The 25,294-nt window shown below is 48.8% G+C and overlaps 2 protein-coding genes across 4 annotated transcripts in view; one reads left to right on the top strand and one right to left on the bottom strand.

The window, feature by feature from the left end:
* The window catches only part of NKIRAS1 (NFKB inhibitor interacting Ras like 1), a gene marked incomplete at its 5' end in the record, with an annotated part of 10,763 nt that extends 7,586 nt beyond the window's left edge, over positions 1-3,177 (bottom strand). The window contains one exon of one of the 2 annotated variants that reach the window (XM_084260580.1): positions 3,073-3,177. In XM_084260580.1, the coding sequence (XP_084116706.1) occupies positions 3,073-3,177 (105 nt within the window). The remainder of the gene's footprint in view (positions 1-3,072) is intronic. The other variant, XM_084260579.1, reaches the window with a different exon arrangement.
* Positions 3,178-4,932: 1,755 nt separating this feature from the next.
* RPL15 (ribosomal protein L15) lies at positions 4,933-10,086 on the top strand. Of its 2 annotated transcripts, none has more exons than XM_084280212.1 (4): positions 4,933-4,971; positions 5,929-6,113; positions 7,112-7,248; positions 9,347-10,086. In XM_084280212.1, exons 2-4 carry the CDS (start codon positions 5,942-5,944, stop codon positions 9,650-9,652), a joined length of 615 nt encoding a protein of 204 aa, XP_084136338.1. In that variant the 5' UTR covers positions 4,933-4,971; positions 5,929-5,941; the 3' UTR covers positions 9,653-10,086. The 2 variants fall into 2 exon arrangements, with proteins under 2 accessions (XP_084136338.1, XP_084136339.1); XM_084280213.1 differs by having other exon boundaries at positions 4,948-4,971; positions 5,932-6,113.
* Positions 10,087-25,294: the final 15,208 nt, after the last annotated feature.

Raw genomic sequence — 25,294 nt, 5'->3', positions numbered from 1 at the left:
CTGACCGATGCCAGTATAGTCCCTACATGACTCAAACCTAAATCTACACCCATTTGAAACACCTCCTTTCAAGTTTTGCCTGACTGCTTGTGTCAGTTTAGCCAGAGAGGCTGCCATGCAATACCTATGTTACTTTACGTGCCCTCGACAGTGTCCCTCATCATTTTGCCCTCCCCTTTCTCATCCCAGGGCCCAAGGCAAACAGCCCTTCTTGCAGCTCGAAGCCCACCTGCTGTTGCTCACATGCTCCAGGGACACAGTTATATTCCTTTCTGGGGGTATTCTTCCTCTTCCTCCTCTCCCCCCCACCCCCAAATACATTTTCCTCTTTGACCTGAAGCAGTCTTAGTGCCTTTGCAAGACTGCTAGCTGCTGACTCTGTGAGCAACAGCAGCACCCAGGGGCTTCAGCCGTGGCAAGCCAGGGAAAGATGAAGGTGCACATTTTTCTAGGAAAAGCAGCACAGTGCGAATGGGTTTACAGCACCGTCACCAAGCAAACAGCCAGGAGCACGGGCTCAATGCCAAGGGCTTTATATAGCAGTGTGAAACCTCCAAGGACACTGCTCACTTCCCTGATAGCAGCTGTACCACCACTCCTTTTTACAGGAAAGTCAACAGGAGACACATGAACATTGACAGAGACTCGTGGCTGATTTACAGACAGGAGGAGACACCCCCACCCCAGGCTGGGAAACCTGGGAGGATGGCACCAGACCTTGTGCTCTGAGCCTACAGCAAAGTTCCAGCCACTCCTCTTGTCACTGGAAGGAGGATGTGGATGCCATCAGGAACAGACAGACTCCATGAGTTGACTTGGAAGCCCTCCCCATGGCTCCCTGGCCCTTGGACTGACCGCAGAGCAGCTCTTGACGTCAGTCAGGAAGCACAGGTTTTGAAACAGCTTGTGTCCACGTTGCCCTACCTGGTGAGCTGCTTTGTTAGGTAGCTCTGAGCAGACGGTCCTTCAGCAAACACACTAGTCCTTTTTGCCTCCTGCCAAAAAGGTGAGCAGCCAAGATGTACATGTCAGCTTTCTGAGGCTCACAAGCTTTAGGAAACAAGGACTGAGGTTCAGTAATGATGTTTTAGGCACAGAGGGGCCTGCCCTGCAATGGTAGCACCAGCAACGGGTCTGTGCTGTTTAAAGCAGCTCAGCTAAGGGGCAAAGACTCATCATTCCTCAAACTCTGCCCTTGCCCAACAAGACCCTCACTGTGGTGTCCTGCCTATGCAGTTCGGAGGTTAAATCAATATAGACTGGAGCAGTAGCTAAAGATCTTCTGGAAACCATTTTCACTAGCCCACATTTTAGGTACCCTCTGCCAGAACCACCCACAGGCTGAACAGGCAGACAGAACAGCGACCACTCAGAGGGACTGCCAGAAACACCAACATATCAGTCTATCCCCCAAAACATGCCTGATGGCACACACGACTGATATCTAAAGCACTGAGCTGTGGCCGCTCATCCCTTGGGGCTGCAGTGCTGTGAGTCCTCTCCTCACACTGATCTTGACTCCACTACTTGCCCTGTTTCTCTGAATGTATTGGGAATAAGATTTGACCAAAATCATATAGAAATGGGAGGCTACCTTCTTCCCTTGCGCTCCCGGTCTGCTATCAGCTGTGCCTTCCCTTACTGTTAAAGAGCAGAGCTGCTGGAAAGGAAAACCAATCTTTTTAAGGGAGCAGGCAGGGGGGAAAGTCTGGGTTGTGCAATAGCTGAGCGAGAGCGTAGGGGAGCGACAGATCTACACCTGCACTAAACCCAGGGCACGAGGGCTCCCTCCAGCTACGTCAGCCAGTATCCATGACGTTATATAACCATCTAGACGGCTGGTTCCATAAATAGCTCCTCTGATCAGCAACACCCGAATATCCTTCCTGCCCAGGTCGCTTAATAGGAGCTCAGGGCAGGAAGTAATGCAAGGCAATACGATTTAGGCAACGTGGCCTTGCTCATGCTGCCCGGGTGTCTCTGACAACCACCCAGCCCAGCGCAGAGGACAGGCAGGTCGGGAGCCGAGGGAAAAGCCTTCAGCCTGCAGGTTTTGCAACCTTCACGCTGAAAGGGACACGGCGCTGCGCAAGAGCTCAGTCAGGTGCTGGAAAGAGATGTTGCTGCAACGTTAGAGGAAATCCTCCTCTCAAACAAGGGTATCAGCACGCAGTTCTGCACCAGGCTTTGCCAGCAAATTCCTCCCATCCACACAATTTAAAGGCGCAGTGCCTGCAAAGCCCCGCTCTGGTGTAACTTACCCCAACGTTTAAATTACCTGCCTGAGGAAGGGACGCACGTGGACTAGACAGCCTCTGTCGAAGCCCTGAGACCCACCCCTGGTGCCACCCCTCGTTTCTGGGTGAGGCAGGAGTAATTCATCAGCCTGCTGATCGTTGCCCTTCCTCCCAAAGCCAAGTCATGTGGAAACAGAGGGAAACAAGCCGGCTTTGCCTTCGTTCCCTTTATTTTGCGGACAGCAAGTCTCAGGCACCCCATGCTCCTGTCTCCGGTTCATTTTCCATGGGAGGATTTCTCTGACAACCAAGAAGGTCAACCCTTAAGGTCCAGCACAGAACGTAGGAGCTAAAGCAGAGCTGTTTTCCTTTCCAGAGCTTTGATTAAATATTACCCAAACCCAAGCAAAATAAAGCTTTAAGAAGGTGGAACAAAAGTCTGAGTGGTCTCTCCGCTCATCACATGGTGTCTATTTATTTTTCAGGCATCTACAGCATCTTCCAGGGAACGAGATAGTTCTTACGTAAATAGGCAGCAAGCACGTCGCCTACTTTCTGTGTTTGCTTATTTTTAAGCATTCATGTGTTTTGTAACTGGGAACATCACAGAAAGGGTTTTCCTCCAAACCTGTTTCAGAAACCTGTAAGCGAGGGACTATGAATTTCAAGAATTGCCCAGAGATGCAAGAAATCCACATTAATTTCCCTCCTTCACCTCAGTGCAGGTCACAGTCCTCGGTTACTGCTTTTAGGTGGCCCACGCAGAACAAGATTCTGGAAAGGAAAACAACCCCTCCTCTCCCTCCCCCCCACCCCAAAAAAAAAAGAAAAGTACAAATATCTCACCAACAGTATGCTTTCCATAGAGAAGCTGCTCCAAAATTGCAGTCTTTCCCACCGAGGCCATTCCACAGACCACCACCTTGTAGCCCTTCCCCATGTTCCCTGCACAGGTGGTCAGCAGGCGATCCCTGTGCAGACACAGGAGTCTGTCAGCCTGGCACGGTGGCAGAGCTCAGCACCAGACAGAAGCAAAGCCCCCGAAAGGCGAGAGGCAAAACACGAAGCAGCCGGTGACTCGAAGGCACAGCTCCCTCCCAGCGACTGATATTTTTAGGACTGGAGTTTCCTCCCACATCATCACTTTTTAAGGTTTTAGGCTGCTGCCATGGGTGCCGATGCTCGCCTTGCAGCCTCAGGGAGGCTGGGAAGCGGTGAAGGGTGTCAGCCCACTGGGGCAGGGGCTGCGCTTGTCAGCCTGTGTGTACACCCTTATCAGGCTGCATGTTTTTGCCGCGGGCCTGATGGTATCTGGCGGTATCAAGATGGCTTCTGGAAGCGCAACAGAACAGCGGTTCCTTCCCTTTTCATTCACACACGAGGAAGTTTTGAGCTTTTACAGACCAGGAGCTAGGAAATCAGAGTGTTAAAGGTGGGAACACCGGGAAGGAAATGCAAAAGCAGGTTTCTGGGTCTGCTTTGAATCAGTTTGGATGGGGGGGAGGGAGGGGTTGGCTTCATCAGGAGGCCTCCAGAGTCAGGAGCAGCTCCGTCGGCAAGCAAGCAGCAAGCTCAGGCCGCTGGCCAGAGCAGTCTGCCCCACAGAAAGCCGAAGAGTATCTATTTTTAGGACCAGGAGGGGCTGGCGTTGTCCCATTTCAATTCCAGTTTAACTCAGTGATGGCTTCACAAGCCAGGGTGCTCTGCGGAGCATACACTAGAAATCGGAGGGGTCACCCCGCAGCTGCAGGGGACACTCCCAGGCAGGGAAAGCCCAATTCCCAGCTTGGCTCCCCAGCAGCCAGAGAGGGGGCCCAAAGGCTCCTCAGCACCAGGCCCTTTCCTTGCTCCTGCAGATGCACCTCTGTGGGGACGGGCGGGATGCAGGGAAATGCCCAGACACCTGCGCCTGAGGGACCTGAGTAGAGAGGGCTGCAGGGCCCGCTGGCACCCACAGCAGCCAGGAACGCCAGAGAACGGGTCACGATCACCTCGTCCCCTCTGGGGAGCCCCTCCAGACCTGCAGCACCGGCGGCTCAGCAGCGCCAGACACGGGCACCCCCTGCCCTCGCACCCCAAACAGGCCTTGGTGTTGGGTTTCGGGCTCCCCCCTTTCGCCCCCCTTTAGGATTATTTAATTTTATGTGCTTGGGGTGTTTTTTAATCATTATTTTTAATGATTTTTTTTTAAAAAAAAGTTCTTCTCCGGATTTCTGGTTAGAGCACCAGTGCTCCTGGGAGACCCCCCCCCCGCCCCAACCCTGGGCTACTGTGGGGCTCTCCTAGGGGAGAGGGGGTGTTCCAGAGGATGCCGCAGCTCGCAAAGTCCCAGCCCGAGGCCAGGCCCCCGCCCGGTCCATGCCGGGCCAGGCCGGGCCGTGCCCCGGGGCGCACCCCCGCCTCCAGCTCCGCGCGCCCCGGCCCCGCGCGCCCCCGGGGCCGCCCACCCCCGTGTGTCCGTCCCCCCGCCCCCCCCCATCGCCAGCGCGCACCTGGGCCGAGCTTCTCGCAGCGCCCCATTGAAGCGCGGCAGCCTGCCGGGCTCAGCCCCGCCCCCTGCCGCCCATTGGCGGGCGCGGGGGCCGGGCCGGGCCGGGGCGGGGCGAGGCGGGCTGCCCGGCTCCCTCAGGACTACAGTACCCATCAGGCGCCGCTGCCGCCGCCGGAAGTGCGGTGCTATCGCAAGGGGTTGTGGGAAACAGGCCTCTTCCTTTCCGGTGCTGGGCGCCATCAGGTGAGGGTTTCTTGCTGTTTGGTCTTTCCCTCAATCCGCTTCCATCGCGGGCCCGAGGCGGCCGTCTGGCCGCTCCCCTGCTGCCCCCGTCGGCCACCACCCTGCCGGGGTGGGATGGGGCCGCTCCCACAGCGCGGGGCCTCTGCGGGGAGCGGGGGCCGGGCGAGCCGTGGGCCCTGGGAGCCAGTGGAGGCCTGTGGGCTGCGCCTCGCCGGGGAGGCCTAGCCGCCCGTCGTGCGGGCCCGGGGAGGGGATGGGGGCACTCGGTCGGCCTCAGGGTTACCTGGGGCGAGAGGAAGGCCGCGCACCGCAGCGTAGCGGTGCAGGTTGCTCACAGGCCGCACGCCCTGGTTTGGATCTGGAGTTGGCGGTTCAGTCGTAAAGAAGGGGTAGCGTGGCACGGCCAGAGCTGTGCTGCCAGGGCAGAGATGAGCATGGAAAGTCACAGGTGAACTGGGGTTTTTTTGCAAACAAAATGAATTGCGTTCTCCTGATGGTGATTTGGGTGGTGGCTCGGTGGAGTTCACTTACATCTGCTAAATGCTGCAGGTGTGTGAGAGCTGAAAGGCTTTTAGAGGTAATTAAACCACATTAAAAGTAAAGAGCACCCCACTCGGTCTTACGTGCTTTTTTTATAGAGTAATGTTTGCAGCTTGGTTCAGATGTGAACTATCAGTTTTGGTAGTATCTGACATACTCATCTTCAGCTGAGGAGTTCAACGCTTAGAAAACAGGTGGCAAGGAATAAAGTTGCTGAGAATTGGCAGCCCCCAGCAGGACATACGGAAGTTGCCAGTGTGAGCCACGTTACCAGGTGTGCCAGTGGTGTGAAGGAGCTTGAGGGCATCTTAGGTGTCAGTGGTGTTACATGTACAGTTTCATGTGGTGTCTCTGCTGGAATCTGTGCAAATCTGGAATCTGATTCAATGCACTTACTTCATTGGCCTCTCAATTCAGCAGGTAGACCACCATGGGGGCCTACAAGTACATCCAGGAGCTATGGAGGAAAAAGCAGTCGGATGTGATGCGATTCCTCCTTCGCGTCCGCTGTTGGCAGTACCGCCAGCTCTCTGCCTTGCACCGGGCTCCCCGGCCCACCAGACCAGACAAAGCTCGCCGGCTGGGATATAAGGCCAAGCAAGGTAACGAGACACAGAGGTGAAGTCCACACGCTTCGTGTCGGAGTGCCCAAGTTTCATGTCAGCTTTAGAGTAATAAAATGTGAAACTTCAGCGTTCCCCAAGAACCTGAAGTGACCTGCATGAGGCGAACTTAGCGGTGGAGATGTGTTCAGTTGGTAGCAGTGCTCACAGCCCAAAGCTACTTATGTAACTTTGTGGTCACGCCTTCTGTGGCAATTTTGGCAACTGGAGATCAAGTGGGCTTTGGCTTTAATTCTTGCTCTTGTGCCACTGTGTTACTACTGCAGAGCTAACCGATGCTCTTGGTATCTTATGTTTAGGGGGTGACCTTTCTCTACCCAGATTTTATCGTGTGTTGCTATGAGCATGTTACATCTGCATGTGCTTGAGTAAGCAAGATGACGTAGTTTGTGCTGTCATTAGAAAACAGTTGCTGGTCAGTTAAAGAAACCTGGGGGAGGTGGCCATCCATCCACAACTTGCTCAAGTCCTTGAAAACACAGTTGTTTGTTCACTGTGAAAATACAAAGCTAGGAGTCTGCTCTTCTGTAACTGTGAAGTTTGTTTAGTTTCCTCATTTTCCAGATTCCAGCAGGGTTTGCGGATGGCTTGTGCTTTATGAATAGTACTACCAGAATATGGGATTTTAGTTTTGGGATGGTTCTTTTATTTGGTCTTTCAGGCTGGGAGCTTTTTGTGTACCTGTTTGTAGTGTATTTGGAACTCCACAGTGGAAAGGTGTCGTAAACTGGTTTGGAAGTAAAAAGTAGTCATAGGAGGACATCACTTCCCTTACTCAGTTGTAATGAAAATAACAAAACCAGCTTGTGGTAGCCACCTTCAGTTGTGGTTTTTGATGAAGGTCGAGGTAGTGACCTAATTTTCACGTGAAGCTTTTAGGGTTGTAAATGCAAGAGGGGCATCAAAATTGCCTTGCTGTGATTTGCACTTGCTACAGGACAGAATTCTTGCAGGTCCTAAGTCACTGTTTCTTTCAGGTTACGTTATCTACCGTGTCCGTGTTCGCCGTGGCGGTCGCAAGCGCCCAGTCCCGAAAGGTGCCACCTATGGTAAACCCGTGCATCATGGCGTCAACCAGCTGAAGTTTGCCCGGAGTCTTCAGTCTGTAGCAGAGGTGACTATTTGGGTTGTCGCTAGGGAACTTGGCAGCAGGAAGGGCTTGGTCTGTAAAAGCTGAAAATACTCAGGGACAAAACCCCACCAAACAACTGTTCATTCATGTGTTCGGTAAAAGGTCTTGGAAAGCTGCATTGAGGCAGATGAAAAAACTATTCAGACTTTACAAGTGGGGTCCAGGGAAAGTACTGCTTGGGCACTTTATTGATGTTCATAGTGTATGCTTATTTCTAGAGTATGCTACAATATTTGTAATGAAAAATAGGTATACAGCTAGTATAAACCTCAGTAAAATAAAGAGTTAGGCATGAGAAGCAGCAATTTATATATGCTAAGGTGTCTGACTACAATCATTGTTAAATACCACCTCTGTGTTCCCTGCCACATTGTGTGTATTGCTGGCTTTAGGTAGTGATTCTTTCAGAAGCATGGGTGAGTTCCTGTCTTAGCCCAAAGCACATGTTTGCACAGTAGGAGTGCACCATGGTGTACTTCTCTGCATTGAGGGACTGAAAACAGGAGGCCAGAGACCTTCTGTTCCTTTGTAAAAAAGCTTTGGTACCTCACCAGCACAAAGATGACCAGTTTACTTGTTTTTGGTGAGATGTTGTTACCCACTGAGCTACTCAAAATGGGAACTTTGATTGAATGAGATCTTCTAAGTTCGATAATGTCACTATAGTAGTGTTGAAGAGGTGTAGTTACCACCTTTAGAAAAAACTCAGTGGGTTAGAATTAGTACCAGTCTGCACTCTCAAAAAAAGAGACATTGTGAGAGAAGGGAGGCTGTTCATTGCCTTTCCATCCTGAAACAGAACACTTCTCTGTTCCCAGGACTTCAAAAGTATTCTGTGACTTCAGCAGATTGAATGTGGTCGGGTTTTTAAAAGGGGGGGGGAGAAAAAAAAAAAAGTAAATGGGATGTGCTAATTAAAAAGAAATGCAGATAATGAGCTTAAATTAGAATGTGATTGTGTTTTCAATGCTCAGGGCATGCTCTTCATATATACTATTACCAGATGCCTGATGGCTACTCACATGCTCACTTGTGGTGACAGCTCATGGAAGAAGCTATTTGCTCTCAGTTCAGAAGTTTCTGAACCTGATACACTCTTTGCAGGAAGACTCAGATATATAAGATAATTTGTTACAGAAGTACAAAACCTCTGTTGTAGCTACCATCCCCACATAGCTGCTGGTTGAGGCTGGTTGGAGATGTAATGTTTAATCTATGTGTTCCTCTCACATGCTAGAATAAAACAAGGACTTGAAAGATTTTTATTACATATGCAGAAAATAGGCAAGTGCTGTTTAGTGGAAGACTCTCAAAATCAGTTGGAATCTCTCTGGGATAGAAGAGGGATGGGCTCCATTGGTTCATACTTTCCCACGGTGATGATAAAGTCCTAGGATTAAACACAGTTTCAGTGCTGTAAATAAGGAGCACTCTTGACAGGAGAGGCAGATGGAGTTGCATAATTGATATTTTCTGCTTTGTTTTGTTTTCTAAACTAAGACTGCTTCTTCCCAACCACAAAGGAGGCTAGAAATAGCAAGCACTAATATACCGGCAGTGGAACAAAGACTTGTTACATCAGCTGATTTTTTTTCTGCCATCAGTACAGGGTTATTCTCTGCTGAAATGTCTTTCTGCAGCATTGGATGTGCAAATTGATTGGTATTTCATAACTTTCCACAGAAGCTTGTGCTCTTTATCCTTGTATTCACGTTAAAGTTGGTTTTAGCTCTGTATAGTTACTTACTGGGTGCTTCTGTGTACCAAGTAGTTCTTTTTTTTCTGGCAACCAAGCACCTCCCTCCTTACATTTTTTTAAAACCCATTTTATGTAGGAATCCAAGCAGCCTTTTTTTTTCTTCCTTATTTTTGGAAGACAGCATTCCTTTTAGCTATTAGTTTTTCTTGTGTGTTTGCAACTGAACAGAAACAGTTCTTTTAGGCAGAGAGGGTCTCCTAGGGCAAACTGAAACTTGGAGCACCTACAGAATTTTAGGATTGGGTTACTTATACCTCTGTGCACTAAGAATGCCCTGCATCCATGATTTTAGAGCCGTCTCCATATATTTTTCTCCTCTAGGAACGCGCTGGCCGGCACTGTGGGGCTCTGAGAGTCTTGAACTCATATTGGGTGGGTGAAGATTCCACTTACAAGTTTTTTGAAGTGATCCTGATCGATCCCTTCCATAAGACCATCAGGCGCAACCCTGATACCCAATGGATCACCAAGCCTGTCCACAAGCACAGAGAGATGCGTGGGCTGACATCGGCCGGGCGGAAGAGCCGTGGTCTTGGGAAGGGCCACAAATTCCACCACACCATCGGTGGTTCGCGCCGCGCTGCCTGGAGAAGACGCAATACCCTGCAGCTCCACCGTTACCGCTAACTTTTGTACACGTAACGATCCAATAAAGCTGATGCGGGTTGTTGAATTTAACAAGTGCTTCTGCTGCTTCTTGGTTTCTGTGGAGAAGTGTAGAATCCTCCAGTGGTTCAGTTTCCGTATTTTTTAAAAGGCTTTTGAAAATGTAATTTGATTGTGGAGATTGCAGGCCCCCAGCATAGAGTCCTGTGATGGGTTTCACTTTGATAAGGCAGAAGAGGCATGTGCAGTGTGAATAGAAAGCTTAATGGCTGCTACATGTTCATTTTGGGCTTCTTTTTTTTTGTTGGGCTGGGTGTACTTCACTGTCTGTAGGTTGAGGTCTCGGTGTCCTGTGCTTAGGCTGAAGGCCAGCTTTGATCATGTGCAATGAGATGTAAACGGAAAGTGCTAGTTTATTTTTTTTTATGGGCGATTAAATACTAATGACAACTTTATTTTCCAAGTTCTGTGGTTTTTGTGTGTCTTCAGTGCGAAACCAGCTCTCGAGCCTGTGTGTCTGCAGGCATAGGCTAAATCAACTAGGTGCAGAATAGAAAGGTAAGGCTGACTGTTCTTTCAAGTGCATGGTATTTTAAATACAGACACTTCACAAAGGTACAGTATTTTAGGTTGAGTAATAAAGTACTGACTGTACACATCTGTGCTAGATTCCAGGGTGTTCATTTTACAGTGAAGTGTTTCTTAAATCTGCCTTTTGATGACAGAAGAGAGAACACTTCTCTGCTGTTCAGGAGCTGCATTCTGATTTACTTTCTATGGTGAGGTGGCAGAAATAAGCACATTTGGGTGACAGTTACAATCACAGGCTAGATTTTAGGCTAGATTCTGTGAAATAACAGTGACCTTTCAACATGAAGTCAACTTCCAAATAAATGCTGAGAGGAGAATAGCTGCAATTTGAGGTGAATTACCTGCACAGCTGTCCTAGCTCCCAGAACTGTTGTATCACCTCTGTTGGGTAGTGATCGGAAAAGGGATCAATAGAAGGCCCAAGAAGTGGCTGTGTCTTCCTGGAGTTTCAGCTTGGACTGTGGGAGGATTTTAAATGACCCCAAACTGCTGCTGGAAAAGAAATGCCCAAGATTGTCCTTCAACTGAGAACTGGCTGACAGCTTTTCAGCTTCTTAGAGGACTGTAGTCTGAAGAGACATTTTGGCAGCATGTTTTTAAGGCCAGGAGGAACAACTTGAGAGGGCAGCCCTTCTATGCCATGTTGTGCTTAGTTGAAACCAGCAAAAAACAAAGCAAAAGGAATTCTTGTGTAGCTGTGTGCTCTCTGCTCCTCTAAAGGAGAGTGGGGTTTTTTAACCTTTCCTGTAACAGACAACTGTTATTAGGAGGAGGTTTCTTGAAAGCAGTTCCTGTGATGGTGTAGGGCAGGAAATAGAGGCTCCTAGGAGTAAATTAAGAGTTTGATGATCCTGTACTTGAGCTCATTAAGCTGTTCAGGACCCTTGCCATAGATGAAGGAAGGTGACTGTGCAGTCAGCATTAATGCTGTGTCTTCCACCAGGAAGACACAAAACTTTGAATGTGTGTGGGTGGTTTCTTCAGTGAGACTTGCCTGAGGTTTCCCCTTGTGGTCCTGTAACTTTTTAAACTTTGAAGTAAGGGGCAAACACTGTCCCATCCAAAGTTACCTGATGAAACTATTTCATGGGCACAGTGTTGGTGTCAGACTGGCTAAGGAATGTGAAATGCGTGGTACTGGCTGAGAGCTCTGGGTATGTACAGCTTGTCCCAGGTCCTCAGGAAATCGGATTGCCTGAGCATCTTCTCAGGCTAGAAATCTGCCCTGTTAAATGAAGCTTTTGGTTGGAAGAAGGGGAAGTTGCAGTGCAGTATTTGTGTGAAGAGGAAAGGGAAGTTATCTTTTTATTTATTAAAATCTGTGTTTAGAAAAGGGAAAACATTGAGGAAAGACTTATGTTTGGGGTTGTTAGCTTGGGGAATGAGGCATAGAGAGAGGTAATGTGATCTCTGCTTTTCCCTACCTGATGACTTTTGAAACTGTTGTACGAGATCAACAGAATTTGCAACTCTGCGTTCCTTAGGACTTTTGTGAAAAGCCATCTGAGACAGTAGCACTACTGAGAGGCTGTTGAGTTCAACCCTCCTTATGCACCAAGAGTCTGCCCAAAACACAAATACTGAGCTGTAGCTGAAGGAAGGGGGGGGGGGATGTGGGAAGAGAAAGCATCAGGAATGTCACTGGTGACATTTATTAAGATGTGGAGGAATCCAGTATTTGGTTCCTAAGCCATCTACTCATCTGCTTGCAGGGCTGCTGCTTTTTCCCTCTGAACAGATATTTTAGATGTCATTAAAAGCTGCCTGGTTTCTAGTCAAAACTGACTGCCATGGTGAAACTGCAGGGAAATGGGGCTACACAACATCAGCCTGTTTCAGCCTGGTACCAGGTAGCGTTGCAAACAGTTGACTGTAAGCTTCTATTAGGCTGGATTTCACTTCTGTGTAAGCCAGCTGTATGCACTAATCGCCTAGCCTTTAGTAGGGGTGAGGGCCTCACAGGTAATTCAGCCCCTGTTGGAAACTCATCCTGCCCTCCCCAAGGGTGGGATGTGTATAAACAGACTGTGTAATTTAGCCTGTTCTTGAAATAAGCAAGTAGTAAACGCAGCTCATTACGTGGCAACACTAAGTTGCAAAGTACAGACTCACTAATCAACAGCGAGTGTAATTGTTTCCTGACATTGTCTCCGAAGCCTTGGGAGTCTCTGCGAGGCAGCTGTGTGCTGCTGGGTGAAGGATGTCTGCCTGCTGCCTGCAGTAGGCACAGATGCTGGTGGAGGGGGCAGTTGGTTCCTTCCTTGCAGCAGAAGGTCATTAAATGTCACTGGTGATTTTTTTTTTTGGAGTCTTCAAAGGAAGTAAGTGGCAGTGGAGGAGAGGAATAGCAGGACTGGCTTGCTTAGCCCTGTCCTTGTTCACTCAGCGAGATAAGTGACTGTATGCGAATAGTCCCACTCAGCTAATGAATTAAAAAGCTAGATTCTAAAATTGGAGCCCAATTCCTACTCTTTTATCTATCCACTCACAAGATGGGAAAAGCACCATCTTTTTTTGACATTGTACAGCTCTCTTTTACAACACATGCAGGTCTAGTTCTGAGAGCACCAAGTCAAAGTGCCCAAAGCAATGGAAGAAATACAGCGACAGTTATGAAGACAGGCTGAGAGTTGGGCTTGTTCAGCCTGAAGAAGGCTCCAGGGAAATTTTATAGCGGCCTTCCAGTATCTAAAGGGGCCTGCAGGAAAGCTGGAGAGGGACTGTTTACACGGGAACAGAGTGATAGGACAAGGAATGATGGGTTTAAACTGAAAGAAGGTAGATTTAGATTAGATACAAGAAAGAAACTCTTCACAGTGAGGGTGGGGAGGACCTGGCACAGAGTGCCCAGAGAAGCTGTGGCTGCTCCCTCCCTGGCAGTGTTCAATGCCAGGTTGGATAGGGCTTTGGGCAACCTAGTCTAGAGGAGGATGCCCATGGCAGGGGGGGTTGAAACTAGGTGATTTTTAAGGTCCCTTCCAAGCCAAACCGTTCCGTGATTCTATGAACACTGCTTCAGCCACACACACAAAAAAAAAAGGCAATTTGGGTTTGAATTGGATGCTCTTTACTGTGGCTTTGGACAAGCACCAACTTCTTGATCCAATCCCCTTCAGGTAATTGCTTGAAATGTAAAGCTGTGTAAAAGGATGGAGGGCCCGTGGGTTGTTCTTCTCTTCATGTATCAAGGCTCTGAATCAGCCTTAATTTAATAATTACACAAAGAGTGTTTAGGTTGCAAAGTCTAGCTCCCTCAAGTTAGGAAGTGCCTGAGCTACACTGCTTATGCAACCTTTAATTTGGTGGCTATCCTGCTCTTGCCTAACGTGCCAGAAGAGGCCTCTGGCAAAGCAAGGACTGGAACCCAGTTCTTCTGGGCCCTTTGTCACTGCCTGAAATTTAAAGGAGCATGCTTTTCTTTGGTATCAAATTATGTGCGATAATATCCTATAATTAAAGGCTCTTAGGAAGGTGACATTTAATCTCATTAAATACTGTCAACTCTCCATCATTCAGGGAAATGGAGAACCGAGGTGTCCTGGAGAACAGGGAGCTCAGTAGGAGCAGATGAGTGATCAAATTAGGCCTGGCTCTGTTAGGCTCAGTGCTAGTTGGGAGCTCTCTCTTGGATGGAAGGTAGCCCCCTTCTGAGCCTGCCTAGGTCTCCCAGCATCGCCTTTCCAGTACTAGGCTGTAGAAGAATGCCTGGTAGTTAATAAGTTGGACCCTAGCTGGCTCTGTAGGGGTTATGCAGCCTGAATCTGGGCGTGAAATGGCTGTGGAGGCATACATCTGGGCCAAAGCTGACCCTCCACATGCAAGTTAAGGATTTCCCTCGGAAACACAAGAATTAAGAGGCACATAGAAGGGAAAAAAGAAAATGAGGAGAAAGGACCAGTCAGCTGGCTTTCAGCAGGGCTTTACGCTGGGCCTGTCGGGTAACAGGAACGTGTTGCGGAGGAGGCTACAGCTGGCCAGAGTTCACCCTGGTTTGGGTGGTGCGGTCCCCGCAGTCTAAACCTTGGCTGGACCCAGGTGTCCTCAGCACAGAACTAGCACCCTGTGCGTGCCTGTCTCTCTGGTATTCATCCTGCAACCCTGACAGACCAGGCAGCGGCTGCTCTTCCAGCAGCAGCAGGACGGTTCTCGGTTGGTGCCAAGAACCGTGAGCTGTGAAAGGCACCGCGTCCAACGCTCGTGCCCGCCGCCTCCTAGGCCTCATCACCAGGCTGCGTGTCAGTGTCTGGAAGAGCAGGCAGAAACCAAGACCCTATCACACTTGGTGTTGCGTTCACACGTGTAAGGAAAATGAGTCGCCATCCCCAGAGAGCTGGTGCACCGAGTGGAGGAAGTAGCTCATTAGGCCGGCGCTCGCTCATTCATTTATTCATACATTTTTCTTCCAGCGTTGTTTCTCTGTGACTAACAAGCAATTATTGGAACCCTTTCCTTGTCTGAGGATCGCGGCCCTTCGGCTCATCCGCTGTTGTGATCCATCCACCTGCCTCTCTCATGGGTTTGGTGATTAGTCAGACGAGTGCAGGTAGCAACTTACACAACCTTCCTAAGTAACGTGCTTTGAGCGCTGTGTCTTGGGCTGGTGCAGGGCGAGGTGTAAAAATGATGGCCTCCAAGCTGCCACGTTGTTTGCAGCTGTCTGGGAAGCAGTTTTGTCAGCGTGCCATTAAGTAAAGTCACTCTAAAGCTGATAAGTAAAAGAGGGAATTTTGTATTATTTTCACCTTCCGCTTTGTTTACGAGTTACTGCTTCAAACCTTGACAGAGAGCATCAGCTTAGCATCTTCTCTACAGAAAAAAGACACAAAATATGATTCAGCTATACAAGACAAATTAAGGACTGATAGAAACCAGTTAATATTTATAAATTTAGGAAAAGTATATTTAGAGAGAATTGCATACACAGAATTCAATTGATTCTTTGGAATCTGAATGATCAAGTTTAACAGATTAATCTCATTTAGGTAGGTTTGTTTCTGATAAGTGCCTGGTTGTCTATTCTTAACAGGCAAAGCTTAAAACCCCATACAGACTGATTGTGAGACACCAGGTTTTTCATGTTAACGCCAATGGTTTGTACTGGAAGGATGATTGCTGCCTGTTACATATGATACAGATTTTAGGTGACACTTGCTGCTTGGGTTTTGGACCCTGACTTACCCAAACAGCAATTTTAAAGCAACAGTTACACCTTATCCATGGGAAACAAAAAACCCCCCAATTCATTACTGTGATGAGTTAAACTGGAAACCCAGTTCTTAGACTTGTAATTTATGTTGCTGAGAAGGAAAAGAGAAAAAAAACCACCCAACCCACTGTGAACACCTGACTCGCTGTTCTGGCTCCTGAGGCTAAATGAAAAACTCCACTATAGTTATTATTTTTGTTGGCTAGTTTAATAAAAATACAAGAATTGTTAAACTATGGAAAACATACAGCACACATCAGTTACATTTTCTCCAGTGATGGTCCCACCCGTTTTGGGGCTGAACACTGTAATAAATGATTTTGCCTTCTAGCAGGTTTCACTCTGGCAACGGCCTTAAGTTTTAATTTATTTTAAGAAAAATAATTTTTAAAATAAGAAATAAGTTTGGACCCTGAATAAAGATTTTAGCCAAATTATGACTGTGTGGGAATGAACTACACAACTGGATTTTTTTCTAGATCATAAGGAACGATGAAACTTGATGTTTTTTGCAGATCTTTGCACATTGCCCTAAAATCATATTACTTGCATCACAGTTGAAATATTGGATTGTATCATCCTTTCATAGGTACTTTATAATGGCAGTGAAGTCTGAATCAATCCTGTCATCTTCAGAGCAGTGGGATGGAGAAGCGGGGAAGCGATTACCTACCATCTTTCCCCCCTTTGGCCCCTGAAGTGGTAACCCTGGACCAACTCTTTTGGCACCTGCCAGCCAACCCAACCTGACCCATCTCATCCTTCCCGAATTTATTACGGCCCCATGCAACAGGGTACAGCTTGCTGCTAACTTGGTTCTTCTTGTTGTTGCTCAATAGGAATGAGATTGCCAAAGTTGTAGTCATTTGGGGTTGTAAAAAATGATCTGCTCGGCTTTGTGTGCCAACACTGTTGTCAGAAGAGCTGAGTCCAGCTGCCTGTCAGGCATGGCAGGGAGGAGAGGACATAGCGGGGCAATGGGTCTAAGCTAGCCAGGTCTGAGGTGGGAGACTTCCGAATTCAAATATAGACCCAGTGTAATGTGTCCTGCTGAGATCCATGACCCAGGACCGGATTAAGACTTGGCCCTGCCTCAAAGGGAAAAAAAAAAAGGAAAAATAAAGTATGAGCTAATCAAGCCCCTGGCTCTGGTGACCTGAGTGAGGACATGGCATTTGGCAGTGCCTGACCTCCAGCCACCCAAACAGCCATGCAGGGCCAGTCCCTAGGTCTAAACACAGCATCTTCTTCTTACAGGGAGCAGGATGGGTGTTTGGACAGAGGCTGGTCACCACGGAGCAAGTCCAGCCCCACACGTAGCAGCTCAGGTTCTCTGAAAAGCAGGGTAAGGATTTCCTTGTACCATGGTTGTCCTCAGAGTGTCCTGCTGAGGAATTGCTGAGGGAACCTGTGTGCCAACAGCCACCCAGGGCAGCTGCACAGTGCGACATCCAGAGCTAGCTGGGAACTCCCACAGGGCTTCTGGCTCAGCACGAGCGCGGGCTGGATCCGTATGCGGGATGGCATCTGAAGGCAGATAAAGTGATTGCCTTGACTCATAGGTGCCTCCTGTAATTTGAAATGGGAAGTGGAAATATAACCTGTTTTGATGGTCTGCTCCTGGAAGCTCGCTGAACCAGAGACTTTCCAGATGACTCAGGGCAAGACGGTTGTTCACTCAGAACTGCTGTATCAAGGATTTGGCAGGATTATATAACAAGCAGCTGCCCTTCACCGCCGGTAATGTGCCTCCTCTGTGAGACTGATGCTTACAAGTGACTGGTTTTGAGGAACTGCAATAAAACAAAATGGCAAGTGCCCGGAGACATTTTCAGGACACAGCTGAGCACTTGCCTGGAACAGACCTGTTATTTGTTTCTGGACATTGGGCTACAGTTGTTCAGGGAGAGAAGAAAAAATTTCACAGCTAGCCTCATCACCCATTCCTTTACAGTGGTCCCATTTAAGCTGTGTACCTTGCTCTATTTAGTAAAAGCACTAAAACTAGTTGTGGAGATTGTACCTGTTTCTATGGAGTTAAAGTGGCTGAGGTTTTACTTTTGGGGAGCTGGGGCAAAGCTGTCTTCTTTATTATGCTTATACTTTGTTACATCTCTTTTAGTGCCCCTCCTGGAAAGGTTTTTATGGGGTTGAGGTTGTTGAAAATTGTCAGTGTTTGTACCTGGAGCTTAAGAAGACCTTTTCTATCCTCAAAACAATAAAAGACTGTTTGTGTTCTCCCAGTTAAGAAAAAAACCCACCAAACCAGCAAACCAGAACAAGGGAATGCTCCTTTTTGTTAGTCAGATGTGTTGTTCGGTATTGCCTTTTGGAGAAGATAATTGGTTGTGGCAGGGAGTCACAAGAGTATTTTCAGTCCTTGGAGCTGTGTTTTAGCTGGGAGATCCCTGATGTCCACGTAACAATAGATGAAGTGGCCGTGATGATTTTATTAAAACTGTAAGTTCTTCACCAGGAGGTCACTTAAGGATCACTTAAGCAATGAGAACATTTGCCTCATTCCTCCCTATGCATCACTGTTTGGACCAGAAAGCTCTTACTCTGATGTAGAGAGACAGTTCTGCCACACGTGAAGCTGGTAGCGGCATCGGACAAAGCGCAGGTCTCTCTTCACACGGCTGATAATATCCAGCCCTCTTCCCATCACATTGAATATGATCCCTTAATTGGAGTATCATAGTGCCAGGAGTAATTTGGGCAAGTCGCTGAGCTGAGGCATAACACAGACAGACCCAAGGTCAGACTGGGTGGTCAGTATTTCCGCTGCCTGTACACGCGCCAAAATTACACATGTAGATTAGTTTGGGTCTGCAACAACCTTTGTGTCCAGAGCTATCCCATGAACATACTTCTAAGACCTTGTGAACATCCTCTGGATCTTACACTTGTGTTACCAGATTACAACCCCTTTGCTTTCAAGGGAGTTATTCCACATTCATCTGGAATCTGAGTTATTTTAAGAAGTGTTGTGTATTTGCAAAATAATCTGAATACCTAAGGTTTGTTTCTAGTAAGCTTTCCCACTTGCTACCAATGCCTCGCAGAGGATTTTATGAGAAGCTACATTTGTTTTACCAGTTAAGTTTTTATAGCTGGAAGCAATTTTCTTTAGTGTAACATTTCAGAAACCCTTTATGGCTAGCGATATTTCAGCGAATGCCTGAAGATTGAGACCTACTGCATGACTTTATCATGTATAAAGCTTATTATCTGACATAATTTGGTGCATAGCAGGCTTATTTATTTAAAAGGTCACACAATCATATTTCACCACTGGTAATGGCATTTTTATCCATTTAATAGGTTTATCCTAAAGCATATTTATTCCTAATGCATTTTATTCTGAAGCCAGTTAATAACTTTTAACTCTTCAGGCTCTTGGCAGAAAAGAGAAGCTGGCATTTTGGAACAAGAATCTGACTGATTGGGCCTCATCCAGGAGGCCACGAGGTTCTGACCTAGTGTTTCACGCATCCTCTTCTGATACAATTCAGCACCTTGAAGTATTGGGCCTTAAATCATCTTTTGACCTCCAAGTTAGCCAGGGTGAAACAACGATGGGGGGGGGGAAAACCTCATTCTGCAGCTGTCTCGGCCCTTAAACTGGCAGCCACCCTTTAGGTTGTTACAGGTGAGAATCCTCGTGGCCAAAATATGTGTTTGGTTTGTTCCCCAGGGAAATGTTACTGATTTGAATGTAGCTGCCTTTGTTTTGTTTGGATGTAAGAAGGCAGTCCTCTCTGCTGGGGTAAATGCACAGGGACCAATGGCACCTGTAACGAAAGGCTGCTCCTTTTCCACAAACTTGGGCTATTTAGGGCCCACGTACAGGTAATATTTGCCTCTGTTTGTGACCAAGCAGAGTTTTATCTGGGATTTTCCTTGTAAAACATGCCAGTAACCACACTAAGCTTGTGCTGCTCCAGAGGAGAGAAGCAGGGGTGAAACGCCAAGGCTTGCAAGAGCTGTGGGTGATATTTCTTGAGTTTGGGTCCCCTCTGTATGATCTACAGAGTTTTCCTGAGACGACAAGGCAGCATCACTTGCATGTCTACTCTGCCCGGGACTGAGCTTTGTGTTTGTGACACACTACATCCCTCCAAGGATTAACATGGTTTATGTTGTGGTGGCCCAGAGGGCTTGGAAGGGAAATCCTGAAAGAAGGTGGAGTTGGGTTACATGACCTCCGAAGCAATGGTTTTGATCCAGCGACAGCAGTGCCACCACGCTGGGGATGTCCTCTCCCACGGCCACACTTACGTCACGCAATGCCAGTGCGATCGCCGGCAGCCTGCAGCTGAGGCAACTTGCTAGAGAGCGTCAGTGCTTTGATATAAGGTGCTCCACAGGACACTGTGATGTAAAAGAGTTTGGAAAAGGCAACAGAAAATCCAGGCTTAGAAAGATGTTTATTACAAAAGAGTGCAAAGGGAGAGATGCAGTTGCCCCTGGAGAGGATTGGGTGGTGAGAAGGGACGGGTGGCCATCAGGGCTCCTCTGGGCAAGAGGCAGCAGCCCTCTGCTGCCTGTCTGCTGTCAAGAATACACTGTTGATGCCTTCTCTGAGACAGATGTTGTTAGAAATCACCTTTGTTAAGTTATGCAAGTCTCGGTGTTTCAGTGAACGTAGAGGGGTAGCTCTTTGTGCATCCTTTGCTCAACGGATTCTGCTTTTCTCCTCAAAATCACCATTGGCCCAGGCAAGCAATAAATATCCTCACCTTAGTTTCACTAGCTGATGATTTCATTTCTGGATAAACTGACGATGTAGCAGCGGATTAAGTAACTTAGAGTACAAAAAGGCAGTGATATCCCTGCCATATTATATAGACTTAATTAATGCAAACTTCAGGATTTGTCTTTCTGGAACAAAGGTCCAAGTCCTCGGGGGCAGCTGAGGCTAGTTGTGCTATGTCACTATTGCATGAGGTTACTTCCCATCATTTTGACCAGCCTAGGTGGCCACTTGTATTGTCAATTTATATGCCTAAAAAGCACGCCTGCAGTAATACTAGGTAAGAGCAGGCGTGTTACATGCTTCAGGCCATAAATGCACTGCTGAAGAGCTGAATCGGGAAGTAAGTTGCCCTATGGGCAGGTTACTGTGTAACTGTCTCGTAGGAGCTTTGATATCTTCTTCCAAGGCTCTGATCCTTGGCAGGGAGAGACAGGATGTGAGCGCAGGGGAATGGGTTGTGAGCCAGTTCTTCTGTTTCGGTTATACTTAGCTCCGTGACTGCACCGCTCCCAGTACCTAAGCTACTTGCATTCGTGTCATGTAGGCATGCCCTTAATGGGTAGGCTTTAAATGATGCTATATTTAGCTTTTGCTTCTTCCTAAAGCGTTCTGCATGCATTCAGCCCATGAAGGGATGCGATGACAAGCTTTAAAGACCTCTAAGACCTCCTTATCAGGATTTCTCTTCAACAGAGAGAAAAAAAAAGGGGGGGGGGGGAGGAGGAGAGAGAGAATCTGAAGAGTTAGATACATACACGAAATAGAAATGGGGAGTAAGTAGGGCAAGGGGTCAGAAAACACTGTGTAGGGCTTGACCCAAGCTGACTCTAATCGATAGAAAAATTTCCACTGGCTTCCAGAGGCTGAGATTATTTAGATGAGTTATGGCTATTTATATCATTTAATGTAGGAAAGAAGTCACAGTTACAGCTATAATTATAATGACTTTTAGAGGGCAATATTTAAGCCAGTAACTGAAGGGAACAAGTAAATCTTTGCTTTAAAGAAGCTGGAAATGCAAAGATAGGCTGGAAACATGAAGGTAGGCTTGGCATTGGTTGCCTTACCTAAGAGCAGCATATTTTTATGAACTAGTTCCACCTGCAGCTGTGGAGCACAAATGATTTGGGACAGACAGATCACTGAGGGTTTCAGGACAATCATCAAACAGACTGACCAGACAGAAAAACAGTGGCAAAGTGTTCTATAGGGGCAGGAAATAACTTTGACTATATGTAAACCTTCACAAGCTGTGCATGACCAGGGAAGAGAACTTGGACTGACTGTAGATCTGTGCAAGTGTCAGCGTTGTTCTGAGCGTCAGTCAGAGAGACAAATAAGAGGCTAGGAATTATCCTGAGATAAAAAGGAACAAAGAAAACATCAGGAGCTGTTGGGGCATGAGAAGATGCTGCTTCTTGGCACTCTGCAAGTAAACAGGGATTTTTTTTTCTCTTTGCAAAGTATATGTTTGGGGATCAAATTAATATTACTGTAAATGTGCCAGGCACTGAAGAAATCCAGCTCATCCAAAAGCAGGCAAATGCCTGATGATGGAAACTCCTGCGTTCCTGACTGGTGTGTGGATGTTTATCGGATTAGGAGGGCCTCTCCACAGGGACAGAAAGCTGCAGGTATTCTGTCCCAACCTGAGTAACCACCAGCATTTCAGGCCTGAGGAAAAAGAGTCATCAGCCTGCACATACCTCTGGTGAGGTGGCCAAAGCGCATCCTGTCCCACCATCCAGCTATCAACTGCACGTAACAGTTAAGACAGCATTAGTTGCTGTAACACTTGTGCCATCTCCCATCCAGAGGTAGGAGAGTCTGTAGCATGGGTGGGGGGAGTCACTCTGCAACCTCTGGAATGTAAACGTGCAGTTTCAGCTGCTCTGCATGTGTGGGGTGGTGGGCAAGAGAAAGAAATGTTTGCGTTCCTTCCCATGAGTAGGAAGGGGATTGTAGAAGCTCTCTTTCCTGTCTTCGGTGCTGCTGCTCCTTTTCTGCCCCTCAACATGTTAGTGCCTCACTTCAGCTTCAGAACCACAAGACTTCTGCAACGAGCAGCACCCTCAGCAAAGGGAGGGTGACAGATACAGAGCACTGACCAAACACAAGGACTCAGGATCACTCACTCCTCTGGTGGTCATCCCAGTGCCCACCTGTCCTTGTGAGTTGGAGAGGTGCCACACCACTGTGAATGCCAGCAGCCCACTGCCTCTTCAGAACGGCAGCATTTGTTTGGCCCTTTGTGGAGGGGTGAACAACATGGAGGGAATCACATCTTGTGGGGGTCAGGGAATATTCACCAAGCATCACATCTTGAAGTGGCAGCGCACCAAGTAATGATGGGCCAAGGCAGGGTCAAAGACAAACTCCTCAAGCAGCTCAGGCACCATGACTTGGTCAGCACCCAGAGCCATGGGTTATTATGCCAGGTGTTTCTTTGCATGGAGTTTGGAAGAGGCAGGTGGAAAGAGGCTCCAAGAAAAATTTGTCTCCCATACTGCAACCCATTACCAAAGTGTTGTCTTCTGCCAGGTTAGGGGGCATTATAAAAACCTTGACAGTTTCTCCTCCAAACACTGAAGCAACTCTCAGGGACTACTGTGGCAGTCCATACCTTTGTGCTGACCAGCAGACCTATAGCATAGGAGTGGACAGAGCCACTTCTGAGACCTTCTCCATTAGGAACTCCAGAACGGGAGTTACACTGGTTGCACCATCCTGTGGCTACCCACAGCCAGCTCTACCTGCTGGACCTTCTCAGGACACACACCTCTGATGTTGTGGGCAAGGACCCTGAGTGGAAGGCTAGACCCATGACTTGCTTTTGCCAGACTCTGTCCATGTGTCTGTGGGAAGCCACTTCAGGGAAGGAACCAGATGGGAGCAGTCCCAGGTCATTAAGGAAGGAGTTGATCTGAGATACGAGAGAGAAGTAAAATTAAGATGTTCTTGAAGATGGGTGGGGGGTGGCTCCAGGGCTGGAAAGTGCAGAGCCAGAGACAAGAGCAAGCTGAAACTGCTATAATGATCCCCGAGAGTCTCAAAAGCAGATGGTAGAAGATACTAGAGGCTGGAATCCCTCTGGGAGGGACAAAGACTTGTCCTGGCGGTAAACAGGACAATCTCCTGACTGAGATTGGGAGCAGTAGTGTGACGACCTCTCCCTACAGCGTCCTACAAAGCTGTGCACGTTGCCTTTCCCATTTGTCTCGTCAGGCAGGAGCAGCAGCATTTGTCCTTGCCCACAAAGGAAGTGGAGGACTTTATTGGCCACTCTCAGGAATGGACCCGAAAAACCTGGAGCCTCCCTTGAGCACCACAGGCAGCCTGCAGGCCAGGTGGACCTTTGCTCCAAGTACCAGTGCCTACATACTCACCTCTGCGTGCATCAGCATGGGCTGCACACTGCAGTCTCCTGTCTTAGCCAACAGCAAGAGCTGTCCTGTATTTATTTATTTTTTAGGAGTCTCAGGGAACATCTAGTGGTGGTGACCCACTGATGAGTAAATATTACACAAGCTTCACAGCCTTAATCCTTAATGCTTTGCCAAAATCCCAAAACAACAAAAAAAATCATCCCTGAGACCAAGAACACAGAGGCAGAGGGTACGTGCTCTGTGGTCGTTCCTCACGTTTAGCCCGGCTTCCGAAGAGAATTTGATGATTCTCACGGTACCTTACACCTCCTTTGAGCTTGTTGGCCAGTTTCAGCTGTTGAAACGTTCCACATGACAGGATGGGCTCACCTCCAATACATCAAATCTGTGCTCAGTCCATGAAGAGGAGTGAGACAGAGAGCCAGTCAGGTGTGCCGAGCTTGGGAAGGGATGGTGGGATATAGTGCCCCATACCTGGCTGTGCCCAGGGCAGGCAGCATTGCCTGGGGGCCAGCTGAGCAGGCAGGGGCTCTGCAAAACGTAGCAGCTACGTTCTCTCCAGAGGAGAACTGGGAAAGTGAGGAGGGCGAGAAGCTTTTGCTATAGGAAATTGGGGTTGGGGGCTGGAGGGGCTGGACATGGCAGTGGGCACTTTGCTGTCGACCAAGAAGAAAGCCAGATGCCTCCTGGCTGCTTGGCCACAGGCAGAAAGCCAGAAAAACTCGAGGGTTATCTTATTCCAGAAGCGAGGGAGCTCGCCCAAACTGACCTGTTTACCTCATTTGAGAAGAGAGGAAACTCACCCAAATTAGGAGGCGGTAAACTGCATTTGGCTGTGTTTAACCTCCGCTCGTTAACCTCGTTTAACCCTACCGCCTCCTTCTCAGTCCGGAGGTCAAAATACTACACCAAAAAAGCAACCCCGTCTCCCGCTGTACCCCGGGGGTCGAGGGAGGGCAGAGCTTCGCTTTGGGCCGCGGAGACCCTTTTCTACCTCAGCTCCTTATTCTTGTGGTGGGTTTTCTCTGTGGGTTCCCTTTTGGAAGCGGGAGTGAGGGGCGGGGAGGGGCGGGGGGGGAGACAGCGCTCCCCCCTCAAACCCCCCCGCGGTGGGGACATCCCTGCTTTACCAGCCAGGCTTCTGGGGGTGCATCTCTCCCTACTTGGGGAGGGGGTCGGGCAGGGGCTGCGCCCGGGGACAGGACCGCATTTATTCAGGCTGAAGCGGTGTGCGTACGGTAGCTGCGGGGCTCTCCCGCACCCCTCTCATCCCCTGCAACGAGAAGGAAAGCGGCCGCCGGGGGACCGTGCTGGGCACCGCCAGCCGCTGCGCTGGGGAGAGGAGAGAGCTCGTCAGCCGCGGCCATCAGAGCGGTGGCATTTCCTGCCGGCGCTCGGCGGCGGAGCAGCAATCCCCGCCGGCGGATGCTGACACCGCCGGCCGTCACCGTGCCCCGCGGCACCGCGGGCACGTACTTGCACTGCAGCCGCGGCGGGCGAGCGCGGCGCCGGTTGCGGCAGCGGCCCGGCCGACGGAGGCGATTTCAAACGGGGCTTCCCCGCGGCGCGAGGGTCCCCCCGCGCGAGTCCAGCCGCGGTCCACCGCAGCGCCCGCGCGAGCCCCGCCGCCCCCCCCCCCAACCCCGGCAGGCCCCGGCGCCCCACGCGCTGCCCGCACGCGCCCGCCGCACGTGAGCGCTCCCGCCCGCGGCCCGGGCGGC

This window comes from Gallinula chloropus, assembly GCF_964237585.1.
Source record: "Gallinula chloropus genome assembly, chromosome: 2".
Classification (NCBI taxonomy): Eukaryota; Metazoa; Chordata; class Aves; order Gruiformes; family Rallidae; genus Gallinula; species Gallinula chloropus.
This window is presented reverse-complemented; position numbering and strand designations above follow the sequence as displayed.

What these genes read in the sequence shown, in the direction of transcription:
- RPL15 (XM_084280212.1), top strand. Translation starts at nt 5,942, where the DNA reads ATGGGGGCCTACAAGTACATCCAGGAGCTATGGAGGAAAAAGCAGTCG. An exon ending in GGGATATAAGGCCAAGCAAG is followed by an intron (nt 6,114 to 7,111) that starts GTAACGAGACAC and finishes TGTTTCTTTCAG; the next exon opens with GTTACGTTATCTACCGTGTC. An exon ending in GTCTTCAGTCTGTAGCAGAG is followed by an intron (nt 7,249 to 9,346) that starts GTGACTATTTGG and finishes TTTCTCCTCTAG; the next exon opens with GAACGCGCTGGCCGGCACTG.